This window comes from Chiroxiphia lanceolata, chromosome 4 (genome assembly GCF_009829145.1).
Source record: "Chiroxiphia lanceolata isolate bChiLan1 chromosome 4, bChiLan1.pri, whole genome shotgun sequence".
Classification (NCBI taxonomy): Eukaryota; Metazoa; Chordata; class Aves; order Passeriformes; family Pipridae; genus Chiroxiphia; species Chiroxiphia lanceolata.
The window spans coordinates 12,062,218-12,076,658 of NC_045640.1; the positions used below are offsets into that span (position 1 = coordinate 12,062,218).

At 37.2% G+C, this 14,441-nt stretch overlaps 1 protein-coding gene across 9 annotated transcripts in view; it reads right to left on the reverse strand.

Moving 5' to 3' along the window:
- Nucleotides 1-14,441, reverse strand: part of SORCS2 (sortilin related VPS10 domain containing receptor 2) — a 598,972-nt gene that overhangs the window by 113,762 nt on the left and 470,769 nt on the right. For all 9 annotated transcript variants that reach the window (XM_032685842.1, XM_032685841.1, XM_032685845.1 and 6 more), the window contains one exon: nucleotides 1,232-1,396. In XM_032685842.1, coding sequence (XP_032541733.1) covers nucleotides 1,232-1,396 — 165 coding nt within the window. The remainder of the gene's footprint in view (nucleotides 1-1,231; nucleotides 1,397-14,441) is intronic.

Here is a 14,441-nt window from a genome sequence, read left to right on the forward strand (position 1 = left end):
CTTAATTCATCAAAACACAAACCAAATGCTTCATTTTGTATTTCTGCCACCTTCTCTCTTCTGACAAATACTTCCAGCCACTTCTGGGCTGGTTAGCTTTTCAATACACTTCAAACTCTTACACTTCAGTGTTCTGCCAATCTGTAACATGTAGAGTTCAGTAATTATATCTACCATCAGGAAAAAAAGCCAAATTGAAAAAGAGATTTTCATAACATAGACTTTCTATGACTTCAGGCTTCCCTGAAGTATTTTATTTACATAATATGCATTCAAGTTATTTGTAATTGTGTTACAATACCAAATTGAAGCTAAGTAAAATATTTAGTATCATCTATGACTTAGTTTGATTTGTTTTGTTTTTTATTCTAGTTCTATCATTATTTGCAAATGCCTGTAAATATGAATTGGTTTGAGATCAGCTATTAACTTATATCCCAGGAAATATCCCAAAGGATGATCTAACACCACTGGAATCAGTGCAGTATTTGGCTGCAGCATAGGTAAATTTCTCTGACTAATGTCATCACTTAAATATACACCTTCTGTGAAGTCTGACCACTTTAAAACAGGAGTAATGATGGAGGTGAGTCAAGACCACTACCAGGACCAGAATTACAGTGAGTTTGCAGCTGCAGTTTTGGCACCGTGCGATGAGCTACACACTCCCCAGTGCTTAGCCCAACCCATCCAGAAAAATGACTTTATAATTTAATCATAATGAATCTGAAAACAGCTCAAAATTTACGAACACATACAACTCCTGAATCTGATAGTGGTATAAACACATCATAAGAGAGACAATTAGTCTACATTTCTACTGATTCCCCAAATCCTATTCTGCTGTACGAGTATGCAGTTTATTTTGTATGACTTTATTTTACATGGCATGAACAGCCTTTGGAGGCACTATTTCAGCTTCATTAACTTTCTACTATACCATAAATTTTTTATGCTTACTTTCTAGGGAGGAGCACATTTCAGAAGTATTATTTAACTATATTATGCAGGAGGGTAACTGAAAATGCCAGGATTGAAATTACCATAAAAACAAAGATTTGGACATGAAAATAATTAATATTTAAATAAAGCTCAAAACCACTATATGATTCCCTTCTGGGCAACGGGTATTTCATAAAACCCAACACCAATCAGCATATCAAAAGTTTTTGTGTCTTCTTAACAAAGAAACTCTTGTATTTCAAACAAATGCTGTATCTTTGAGCTTTACCTTGCCTTCCTTGGTGTAAGCAAGTATTTTATCTTCTTCTTTTGGGTGAAAAAGGAGGGTTTCCACAAAGAAAGTAATGGGTTGTTTCTGGAAAGTGGCTCCTTCATCTGTGCTTATGAAAAGGCTTTGGTCACGGTCATTGTGGGAAGAACTTACAAGAATTATCTAAAAGACAAAACCAACAACATACATTCAGAAGACTGTTTTCTCTATAACAGAAAACACAGCCCTATTTTTCTTGTGTAAATGTCACATTTTGTACATACCTTAGCTACCAAAATTCTGTGGACAAGAAACTCAAAAGTATCTAAGAGTTAAGGACTGCAAGATCTCATCAATCTTGCCTGACCAAATCTATGAATGTTAAATTCTATAACTTCTCTTGCAAATTACACCAAATTGATCATGCTCTTCATCTCTACTCAGAATGAATGCCTTGGATTTTGGTGCTTTTGAAAGGCTCATGAGGCCACATGAGAAAATCTCCAGATTAACAAAAAAAACCCCAGCTAGTAATGACTCATTTTAACATGTCTGTATAAATACACCTCTTTGTCTAGTGAGGCTACTAAATGTAAAAATAATCACTGCCATAATTATATTAGGTGAATGACTCAGGAGAAAGAACTAGTTAATAATATCTCTCCACTCCTTCACCATTCCCCTCTTGCTGACATATTTCGGATTAAAAGGCAATTCACTTCGATGAAGAAAAATATGCCAATAAATTATTTGCATTTCTTTCTCAGGTCCAAATTATGTTTTGACTCAAACAAAGTAATATCTTGAACTGTGTCCTTGTGTGACCTTCATGTCAAGCTTTCAGCAACAGTTCTCCCCATATGATTCAGTCAGAACTTCACTCTTTTCAACCTCTTCACCTTTTGCAGTCAGTCAGCATGTTATAGCATGGTTCTAAAACTGCTAATGTGAGGATCCATTTATGATTGTCTTTCCAGACCAAACGGGTCCGCTTGGCATTCAAAAAGGTGCCTTTATCAACTGATAGCCTGCAAACAAAATGGATTTTCATAGTCCAGCTGGGCTCTCTCTAGCTCACACTACAAAAACAATTAAAAAAAAATCCTGAAATCAAAATGCATTTAGAATATTCAGCAAATGTTGCAGAAAACACCACAGAATACTGATCACTGCGATACAATGACTGTAAATTGCTTACAGAGATAAATAGCAATGAGTTATGCAAACAGAATTACAATACTGTGAATACAGAGAAGGAAAGAGATTAGAAAAAACAGTATAATTTTTATGCAGTCACTTTCTTGGATTAAAGCTGAAGCTAAAATTTTGAAATTTCAAATGAATTATGCAGATATGACAGCTGTATAAGCTTTTACTACAATTGGTCTTGGGGGAAAAACTATAAATACAACATTTGTAGATGCTCCAATTTGACAGGTTACTTAAGCGTGTGCACTTGTACTTGAAGCACATACACAGTTTCACTAATTTCTGAAGGGCTTTTGTATACCTCAAATGGGGCACATATTGAGGTACATTGTTGAACAAGAGAGAGTATTGCACATACTTCAGGGTTCATGGTCCACTGCTGAAATCTCACACTAAAGCTTATATTAAGCCAAATCTAATTCCATCAGCTGTGTGACTAGGTCAGTAAGAAGAGCAAAATAATAACCCATCATGTTGCTATAATCTTGAATTTTTTTAATGATATAATTTACCCAAGAGCAGGAACAGGAAACTAACATTTTTAAGCCTCTGTAAATGACACCTTCACAAATGTCATCTCTTATTCCTACTGTATCCAATGGCTTCCTGTCTCTTGGGAAGTGCTTCAAACAGGGTCTGTTCAATTTATTACTATCTACAGTCCACCCGTAGCTGTTGGTGGCCTCGATACAACATTCAAAGATTCTTGTAACACACTCAGTAGGTTTTCTGCAGAGGGCATGGCATCAACCTGAAATGGAATGTGGCTGTGATGTGCTGCCCCGTCCCTTTGCTTGCATCGCAAGGTGGAGTGAGGAAGCATTTATGCCCAGCGTGGAGATTTGTACTTTCCTTGCCAGATTCCCATCTGCAACTCAGGCTCAAAATATCTATTTTACCTGGAAATAGATAAATCCAATCTATCTGCTTGCTGAGAGAGCTATATAATGCTCACTCCTGTTGGTTCATGACCAGAACACAGACAGAAGGATCAGGTTCTGTCCACAAGCAAGGCTGCAATGTGAGCTCCACAATTCCTGATGAGCCTTGTGTCCAGGCATGTCCTCGTATCTGAATGCTGGCACAAAACTGGTCCTGAGCTCCATGCTTAGGTTGCAGCATGTACAAGCTCTTCCATGTTGTATCACTAGAAACAGTACGGTAGTAATTCCATATGGGAAGCTTTGTACCTTTGGACACAGTCTTCTAGTGCAAATAACACTTTCTGTAAATACCATTATACTCATTCTGTTCTGTTAATATTTTTAAAAAAGTGTACAAGACAACAAATCAGTATGGAATAGATTCCAGAAAAGACACAAACCGCACTTGTACAGAGCAGTAATCTCTGGACTACAGTGCTATTGTCTTGGTTTTTTGGTTTTTCTTTTTTTGTTTGGTTTTTGTTTGGTTTTTTTTCCCCGATACTATAAATCTTACACTTGCAAAAATACCAAAATATTGGCTTCCAAACAATAAAGGAATGAGATTCATAAAGTTGGGAGTGGTTTTCACTGTTAATGAGGTTTAAATATAGGCATGTCTAAATTTCATAATGTAGATCCAACAGCATGTTGATCTTGTAGAGAACATAATTTTAGAAACTGAAGTCAAAAGAAAAATGCTAGCTATAATGAAATGCAAACACACTGTGATATTTGCTAATGCTGTCCTTCAAAAATATTATATGCCTTTTGAAGTTAAACCTATCAGAAGAAAAATAGCCTAAAGATTGCAGACTTCTAAGCATATATGCCAGGGTCACTAACTATTCTTTTTATTCACACACATATCATAATTCATTTAATGAAATATTTTTCAATTTCACACAGTGTTCTGATTTATATTCTAATAGTTTAAACTGATCATTATGTATCAGGCATACAGATTTCCTTCCCACAGCTAACACACCGGGCGCTCAGACTTGCCTGCTGGCTAACACTACTTATTTAGGAAAATGCTCCAGAGTAAATATTGTACCCACATTAAATGCTTTCCATATCAAGTTTTATTTACTTTGTAAGTGGAACAAGTAGCAAAACCTTCCTGCAAGCAACTGATGAAGGGATGCAACTGGGACATACTATCAGGAGAGCCGACTAGCAGTGATTTGCTGAGGGTTTTAACTCAAAATAAACAACTGCTTCCCTGAAAAACTGTGTATTCGAAAATCAGAACAGATTTTAAGCACAGCTAAATTTCAGTTAAGTTTATTTTAAACAACTTTTTGCATATAATCTGTCCCCCTGTGAGATTCTCCTAATATTTTTTAGTAAATTGTAAATTTTATATTATGCTGTTCATCTCTGACCTCAGTACTTAATCTCCCATCAGCTAAATAAAGCACATTGACACGTGTATACATTCAGAGCAGATGTAAATCTACAACTCCCACAAGTTAATCACAGGTGAAAAAATACTTCAAGGAGATAAACAATACGATGAATTGTAATGAAAAGGAGTAAAAATAGTATTTGTAATAGATGAACAAGGAGGAAAGCAAAAAAAAAATCTAATAAAAACAAAGAATACTCCCTTATGCAACATATCAATTAAACCATTCCAAACTAAAGAAAAGTCATGCTTTTCCTCATTTCAGGAAAAGTTAGGGAGGCAGGAGTTAATAGAAAAACCAAATAAATCTGAAAATAACATAATTAAATCCATTTATGTAATCTCCCTTTCAGGACTGATTGGCCAATGTGCATGTCTAACCATTCTTGCTAAGAGTGGAATCATAATCTGAGCCCCAAAGGATGAAAAGATTCTGATGGCTTAGGCTACAGCACTTTGCGTATCAGACTTCTTCCACTGTTACCATGAAGACTTGGAATAATCACAGTGATTACTTGGGAATCTTAACTGTAGATTTGGCAGCAATTCAAAGCTATGCTGCAATTTCAAGTGGCAATAAACAGAAGATATTAACATGCATCATTTGCAGTGTCTGAAATAAAACCCTCCTCCCCTCAGTTTAGGTCCAATCAAAATTTAAACTCAAGACAAATTTGATCTTAATCAGCACTTTCTCTAAAACAAGGCAATCTTCTAACATATTACAATTGTGATATCTCTTTCAGCTTCAGCAACTGGTCTTAATTTTAATTGTAGGTTTTATTTTCCTTTCTGTTTTGCTAGTATTAAAAAAGGAAAAAATGAAAAGGCAAATATCCATGATGAATAAACTTTTAGATTCACAACATCTGACTTGCTACAGGAGATTTTTGCAGTAAATGGTGTGAGAGACACTGTTTTTTAATTTTATAATCCTACATAAGGTCGGAAAGCAAGGCACCTCATATTCCTCAGCATTCTATACTGACCTCGAAGGAAGAAACTTCTTTTGGGCAGAGTAAGAAATCAAAATATAGGAACTTTTCATTTAAGCACATGTGCTGGGAAGCCAAGCATGCCCAGGAAGAACCTAAACCTCCTCAGCCACCTGCAGTAAGCTGAACTCTGGACACAGAGGATTCAGCTATGGGGATATAATCCTAAAGAATGCTGGTCGCACTTCAGCAAAAACCTTAATGATATGAACTTACAAGTTCATTCCCACTGAGGTCAAATAATTTCATAGAACACTTCCAGGGATGGGTCATCAACAACTTCTCTGAACAACAACTTTTCCAGTACCTCACCATCTTCACAGTAAAGAATTTCTTCCTAATACTTAAACTAAATCTACCCTCCTTCAGCTTAAAGCCATTCAGAACATGCAGTGCTAATGTCTAGATGAAGGTTCTTAGCTAACGTGGAGACAAGGCTGCTGGGCACAGGGTATCACCAAACTCCCGGTGACACCATCACATAAACCTGCATTCCCACATGTGTGTTGAAAGAAAATATTGTTTGTGCCAGTAAGGCCAATCTCAGGGCAGTATTCACAGAGATTCACAGCACTGCAGTCACACCCTCAACATTTTTCAGATTAAATAACTCATCTGTATTTCTTGGTTTTACAATTTATGTTATGTGTTATTAGATATACTTGGCTGATACAGAAATTACTAAAGCTCCTGATCCCAACTGTAAATGAGATGTTGCTTCTCAGTCAGCATTCATATAACACACAAGGTGAACTGCCAAGGGTATGAAAGACCTGATAACTCAAGAGTGGCCAAGCTAAAGAGTCCCTTTAATCTCAGAGTGGTAAGAAACAATATCTAAAGAATCAATCCAAGATAATTCCAAGCAGAGAGCAAAATAAAATGCCATCCAGATAGCAGCTTAATCTTGAAGATCTTCCCTATAAGTTGCATTACAAAATCACTCCTCAACAAATATTAGTTATTAGACAATTTAATAAGTCAGCTTTTGTGTGCAACTGAATTGTGTTGAATACGTATAGAAATACATGTACAGAACATGTACATACATGCCAGAACTGTATTTTACTTTTCATGGTAAATATTCACAACTTCCTCTAGAATTCTTACTTTCTTTTGATGAGCCTCTTTCAAGCTGTCACACAGAAGTATTTTGAAACAGTAAGTAGTCTCTAAGAGAACCACCATAAGAAGGGGAAAAGAGAATGTTAAGGATGACTCCTGGGAAATTTTCACTACAGCAATCATGTAATCTCAGGACACAGTCAGAGGCCATCTGAAGCAATCCTGGTGCAGATAATGGAAAGCATGTATTACAGTTTCATCTCCCTTGTGTTGTGGTCACCTCATTAATCATTTGGAATATCACAACTGAAGCTGTAATATTTTTTATCTACTACCAGCAACTTATTAGGCACTTCAGGATGTGGAGTGAATATTTAGAGGTCAGGATCTCAAAATAAGCTGGCTAGCAACTGGAGCAGATGGCAACATGTGAGAAATACTGAAGAGGGAATAAACATCAGAGTTAGTACCTTAGCAGAAAAATGTGTTCAGAGCAACTGGACAGAGAACAATTGGCTCACATCGCAAGTAGGCAAGCCTGAAATAATATAATCTGATTATGAAAGAAAATAGTTTTGAAATAGTTGGCTTTCTTTTAGGGTATTCACTACAATGAAAACAAGTTTAAGAGTGGTTACATATTGTAATAATGAATGCCCACAGAGAAACACCTACAGAAGTTCTGACAGATGTTGATGAACAGACTGAAAATCCTGCCCTGTTGCATTTGTTGGCAATCTGTATGTATCTAAATCTGCCAAGTCTCTTGAACTGAACACTTCAAAGGTGCTGATGATGCCAGCTCTCTAGGGGATACCAATTACAGCTCAGTTCTTCTTCCTTATTTAGAGAAAGGTAGGCTATGCAAGCTGATCATTACCTCTTCCTCCGCAGGAACAAATCTCATCCACCTACAACCTGCTAGAACCAAAAAATTGTTGCCACTTGACTAGCATGGCAGGCCAAATTTTCATGAGAAATGTTCTCCTCAAAAACATTTCAGAGCAGTAACTTGTGTCACCAGCCTGAGAATTCTAAACAACTGGCACACACTGAGTGGATCTGGCATTTCTGCAATATACTGAGCAAGGTGTGAACATGTCAAAGGTCGCAGCAGAGGGAGAGGAGAAACAGAATTCAACATCTTCATAGACGGTCCTTTCTTTAATAATTTTTCTAGTGGTATTTGCACCTATCTTGCAGAGTTAAGATATTTGCATCTTGCAAATACCTACTAATTTGCACCTATCTTGCATTGTTTATCTTCTGCAAAATACATTGGTACTGTTATGAGCAATTAGTTAATTAATAAGTAATACCTTTAATATACACAGTGGATCTCTTAGCACAGGCTGAACTTGCACTGAGAAGAATAGAAGCTTTATTAGGTACCTAACCTTGACATAAAGAAATCTAATACTATTTGTTGCAGATTTTTGGGGGGTCTCTGTCTCAAGTGAAAACAGAAGAGTCCTTTGGTCTTCCTGCAAAGTTCAGTGTTAGCCTGGCTATTGCTAATTCTTCAGCGAAAGTGATCATTTAATGTACCCTTTGTACAGGCCTACATCTAAAGTGACCAGAAGTTAATGTTGAGATGCTCTAAGGGATGATCACCACATTGATATCTTCACATATTCAAATGGTTTAGTTTAAAACTATGCAGTCTGGTATACCAAGAACTGAATCAGTCAGTCTTTTCCAGCATGTTCTAAATCAGCAGTTTGAGTGGAGAACAGCACTGGGGAAGAAATAGTGCCAATTCTTGTCACAGCAGGAGATTGTTCCCTAACCCCGTTTTATATTGCCCATAAAATAAGAACATTTTCTGTGTCTCAGGGAAAAAAAAAGGGAGTTGAATTACACAGCGGAATTGGGCAAGTTTCACTGTTTCTCACCAGTATCTCCACAAATATTAGTATTTGCTGGACAAAACAGGCATATACTGATCTTTTTAGCTTGGACATTCACAGACTAATCTAATTCAAGAAGTTATTTTGTAGACCTCCAACAGACCTGCAAATATTTTCTGCCCGAATACATCACAGAGCAAAAATACAAAACAATGCTTCCCAAACAGGATAACGGATGCATGACAAATGACTGCATATGTGATTTGATCTAAGTTAATGAAGAAACAGGTCAAACACTTCCTAGTCATCAGCCATTAATCTGTCAACAGCAAAAACTGCACTAAGCTCCAAGAGAAATTACATGGATGGTGATTAGTGGATAGGTAGAAAACACGAAGGAAAGAAGGACAGTCGTGGTGGCTAAAATTATCAGTCATATGGGATTGATCAGGACCTCATCATCTTGTGCAATAGGCGAACACTTGTCTGTCATAAACATTTTAAAGCTGAGGCTTGTGGTCTTTCATTATGAATACCAGCTCAATTATAAGGCTGTATAAAAATTTTCTGGGAAAACTAGAAAAGGGACCTCTCAAAACTTTACTCTGGTGAATCTCACTTTGCCTGTGATGACACTCGATGAGTATTTGGGGATTGGAGAGGAAAACTTGTGCAAAGGCCTTTCCATAATATTCCCAAGACATCCCTAACACCAGCTGAAGCATCAACTTCAAGCAGTTCTATTCCTCTCAGTTTTATAGAGCTTTTCTTATGGAGATCAATGTACTTAACGACTCTGTTACAAGTCATAAAAAATAAGTAGCGTTTTCCAAACTTGGAGAGGGGAATTGTGTGGGGGGGGAAGTGTAGACATATTTGTAAATACACACAGGTTCATGCCACTAGATGGGCTACCTCCAAAGTTGCTGAAGCAGCTGACTGTAATCACTGAGAGCTTTAAAAGGCTCCACATTGGGGACAAGTTCCTGAAGACTGGAAAACAATAAACATCATGTCCATCTTAGCATCAACTACAAAGTGTTTCAGATGTGTCTCAAATTGTATTTTGTATTTGTCCATTTCCATATGTAAAGGGGTAGCTGGCACTAGGAAGTGAGCTGTTGGAGTTCTTCCCTTCAGGAAGCACCTAATTCCTTTTGAAAAGTGTAGGTGCTCTCCTTAAAGGTCTGGGTATAGTTTAAGATTGAACAGCTCTTCCCTCCTAGACCACAGGGGAAAACACAAATGAGGGGGAAGAGCTGAACTGAGAGAGTCTTCCATATGTAAGTCACAACAGATGATGTGGTTTTGAAGGAAAAAATGGAAGAGAGAGAAAAAAGGGAGACACAGCAGCAGAGGCAAGTGCTGGAAAAACAGTAATTATTTTTCACTTGAATTTGGCCATATCTCCATTATGTAGGCTACAAAGCTTAATTATAAAAGCTCTTGCTATTGAAATATTTCCCCTTATCTTTGATATCCAGTCCAAATGGACTGGAAAAAAACCCTTGAAAAGCAGAAAGGAAATGTCTTTTAAAGTAATTTTTGGTCCCATTAGGGTGAATCTCATTAATAGAAAAAGGACTTCACTGAAGAATAGAGCTTTTATATTCGGAAGCATTCAGTACTGCTGTGCCTGATTCTAGCAGCACTGTAGATAATAAACCTTTCTCCATCGGGGCTTAGATTTTTGCAGTTGTAAAGTGCCCATTTTTACTGAGGTAGGGTTTTAGTAAATGCACATACCTGCCACTCATTGTCCCTGTTTTCTCTGGGTGTATTTGGGATTGCTGTTGATTGGAGCTTTTGGAAGATGAAGTCTAAAACATTTTTTCTATTGAAAAGCATCATTTTGCCATAACTGAAATGTGTTGCTGAAAACTTACATCAGATTTACCAGCATGATTCCTAAGGCCCATGAAGGAATTAGGGGGAGAGGTTATTCCCCCTGGAGCTGCTCCACTTTATGCACATACATAGGAAATATTTATTGGGACAGAGAGACTGACTTTGTTGATCAGTTGTTAGAGCACTTACATATTGGTGAAGGAACAAGTCCTGGCCTCTTCCTAGTTGAATGCTGTGATTATTAAACCTTAGGCAATTCTGTACATATTCTCATATATATGAGAGAGAAAAGGCTGCACATCACTCAGACCAAGTCAGAAATAGAAATAACATTCTCTTGCTCATTTGCTACATTGGTAAAATTTAGGGGCAAGTGTTATTGTTTCTATGTTTGTTCCCAAGAATGTTGTTTTGACTCTTTTCCAGTACATTTTAATGAATAGTTGAAAAACTAATATAAAATAAATTTAATGAATGCACAAACATTTCTACCAATCCCCTTTCTCTCTTTTAATGACATTTAATCCTCCTTAAAACTCTGTAATTAAATTAGGGGTTTGTTTGTATGTTTGTTTGTTTTAAACATAATATTTTACTGAAAATGAGAAGTTGAAGAGCTTGGATCCTGGAAATGTCTTTAGAGACACAGAAGGTAGCTAGGATGATTTCAGGAGATTTCTCTTTTGGCAAGAACACTGAACATACTAGAGATTCAGCTACAAATTATGGTCGATATGGGAGAAGAAAATCTAGGCAATATTGTTATTTTCCCTTCTAAGACATGTGGCTGCCCAGAGCTCTGACAGCATGAGACTGAAGTCAGTCTTGGAGTGCCAATTCTGTTCCCAGTCAGCAGGAACGCTGCAAACTGACCATTTTGCAGACCCTGGGACTGATGCCATCTAAAGCAGAATCCAAACAAAACATTGGTCTTACCACTGCTTTGGCACTTCCAAGATTGTGCAGTGGTTCTTGAGGCTGTAACGTGAACGTCTTATGAGACTTTACATATATCACAGTTTCTCTACATTTCCTTTCAATATCAACAAGTTGGGAGTAAAAATACATATGTGCTTGCAGGTGGTGTTAAAAGGGAAAGAGAGGAACTAAAAAAACAGACAAATTCAGGAATGGTAACAAAATATTGAAGATATATTAGCAGTAACAATTGCATTTCAACAAAGAAAAGAGTGAAAAAAACTAACCCTGCCATGTTCCTCAAAATATCCATACTGTTCCTATTTTGATTTCATTAGCAGAATGCACCAGATACCATAGAAGCCACTAGATTGTCTTGAGCATATTAGAAGTAAATATGAAGCTATTGGAAGTAGCCCCATATTAACAAAATTAATTCTAGGACTAAATGAAAAGGCACCTCTTCTTCTTACACATCTCCCTCCTCCAATTTCATTAATGAAATTAGTAATGAAAAAATGTACATATTAATACCAGGAGGGATTCTTACTTAAAAATACCCCAACACATTATTTCAATGCCACTTTAAACTTTTTGTTTAAAATACCATCCACTTCCAATGACTGAGTAATAAATGTCTTCCCTTTACTGTATGTCAGACCACATCACACTGATGCTTCCATGGTCTCAGTTTCTTAGAATTATTGGTCTCAAAATTTGCTTTTTGGTTTTGGTGGCACTTTTTGTGTTTGTGTCTGGTTTGTTGTTTGTTTTGAGTTGTTGCTGTTGTTGATGTTCCTGTTGGCATCAGCTGTACACATGACCCAGTCTAAATTCTTACGTTTATAAAATCCTTTCCAATATAACCATCAGGACACCTTGTCCTTCACCTCTTATGTTTTGATCCAGTGCAGCTCTGGACATAGCTAGCCACTGATAAACAGAGTAAAAAAACTTATGGTCTTTTATATCAACTGTATTTGAGATAATGCTCTTAAAAACTTGTAAGCACCATCAAATCACCATAATACAACACAACTAACTGAGTGGAGTGAGCTGGCCATAAAGGATGAGACATAAAAAATGAAACACTGGGAGATACGAAGAGCCTCTTTCACATAATTAAAAGTTAATTAATCTTAGTATAATCTATATCCAGAAAAAATGGCCTTTTGTCATTTCTACAAGTGAGATTCCTGAAAGAAGCACTCATCTGAGACTGCAGCCCATTCCAGAAAAGTAAATAGAAATCACGCAATAATCAACAGCCTGTCCCAGCTGGCATACTAATTTACTAACAGTTTTGATAATTTATTGCACGTTAAACAGTTCAGTGACAGGCAGGGAAAAAAAGAGGGGGGAAAAAAGAGGGTTATTTACTTTCTTGCATGACAGTGTCTCACAGTCAAATCTACCTTGCTTCATCAGCTTGCTCTCAGGCATTTCTTTGAGAGAATTAATAAGCAGACAAGAAAAAGTTTGTAGAGAAATGGGCTAAACTCATTTATTGCAACTGAAAACAAAAGGGCCTGTGAAACTTAAAAGACATCAAAGATGGTAAATTTACCAAAAAAAAAATCTAAACCAAAAAACTTTCCCCAAAACCAAGGAGAAAAAATAAGCCTCATTCAAGGAGAAAGATTACCCAGGGTGGATGGCTAGTCTTCCCAAACTGCCTCCCAAACAGACCTTCATGGTCCATGAAATAATTTGCTTTTGATACTAAAAGATATTGTATGTTTATACAAAGGATCCTAAAGCAAATGCTTCAGAAAGTAATAACCAAATTTCTCTGAATTTTAACTGTATAAATCCAGGGTGGTGGTGTTGGGATGCAGAATAATACTGAGTGTAGGATTCATAAACAAAGCAGCAAGAAGACCCAACCATCTGAAATTGTGCTCAGCACGCCTACAGTCCTAGCTAAGTTTCAAAGGGCCTTCAGCACATCCATTTCTCTGTCAGCCTGATTACAAGTTGCCCAAAGGCAGACTGTTTTCCCCTGCTTCACATCGTGGACAGTGCCGGGCTCAATCATACCTTTGCCTGTAGGTGCAATCAATGATAAAGTAGTAATAATACAGCTGCAAAAACCAGACTGGTCACACCAAGTGTTGAGAGCTGCAGAATGTTTTTTAACCAATTCTATTTTTTTAACCCCGATATGAGAACTGGGCGATTTTTAAAAAAACATCAATTATTTATGGAAAAGTTAATTCAAAATGAGCTACACATTGCCCCTCATTTGCACTGTCATATTCACAAACCAGCTCCACTAATTTCATTCACAGTACTACTGCTGAGTATGCAGTGGTGTGATTTGCAACTGCTCAACATCAGTAAATTCCCCAATTGCAGCCTCTCCTTTTATGGCTTTCCACAATTTTCAGAGAATTTGAATCTATGCCTACAGAGAAGCCTGGGTCTGCTTAGTCCTCCCTATTCTGAGAGTCTTTTCCAAGGTTTATCACTAGGAAGAGTTTCAGTATCCTGGAGCTACAAATGTTACTTTACAAACAACTATGGCCATGGGTATTAATGAAAGGTTAGCTGTGATTCAGGCTGTCAGAATAGCTGCAGACAAGGATGAAGAGAGTAAAAGGGAGCAACACAGGTTCATGTCCCAACAACCTGTTTGGCACCAGTCTTACAGACAATATCACTGCAAGCAATCAAGAAGCCGAACTGTTCACCTGAAAACATGCTCTGACTGAGAAATGTCAGATTGCCAACAGCTGGTGTGAAACAGGTTGAAACAAGAAGTTGAAGCTATGTTTTTGGAATGGCCCATATCATTTGTGGGGAATGCTAAAAACCTGCAAACTCTCAACAGCACACCACCCTGTCAAACCCTAGGTAAGACCTGCTCATCTGGTTCCCATGTCTCTCTCGGTGACATCGTGGGACTCTCAGATGTCTCTCTTAACAGGGTACAGGGTTTTACAGAAATCCAACCAGGCAGGGCAGCTGCAGCATGATGCCAATATTTTTTAACATAAAATAATTGTT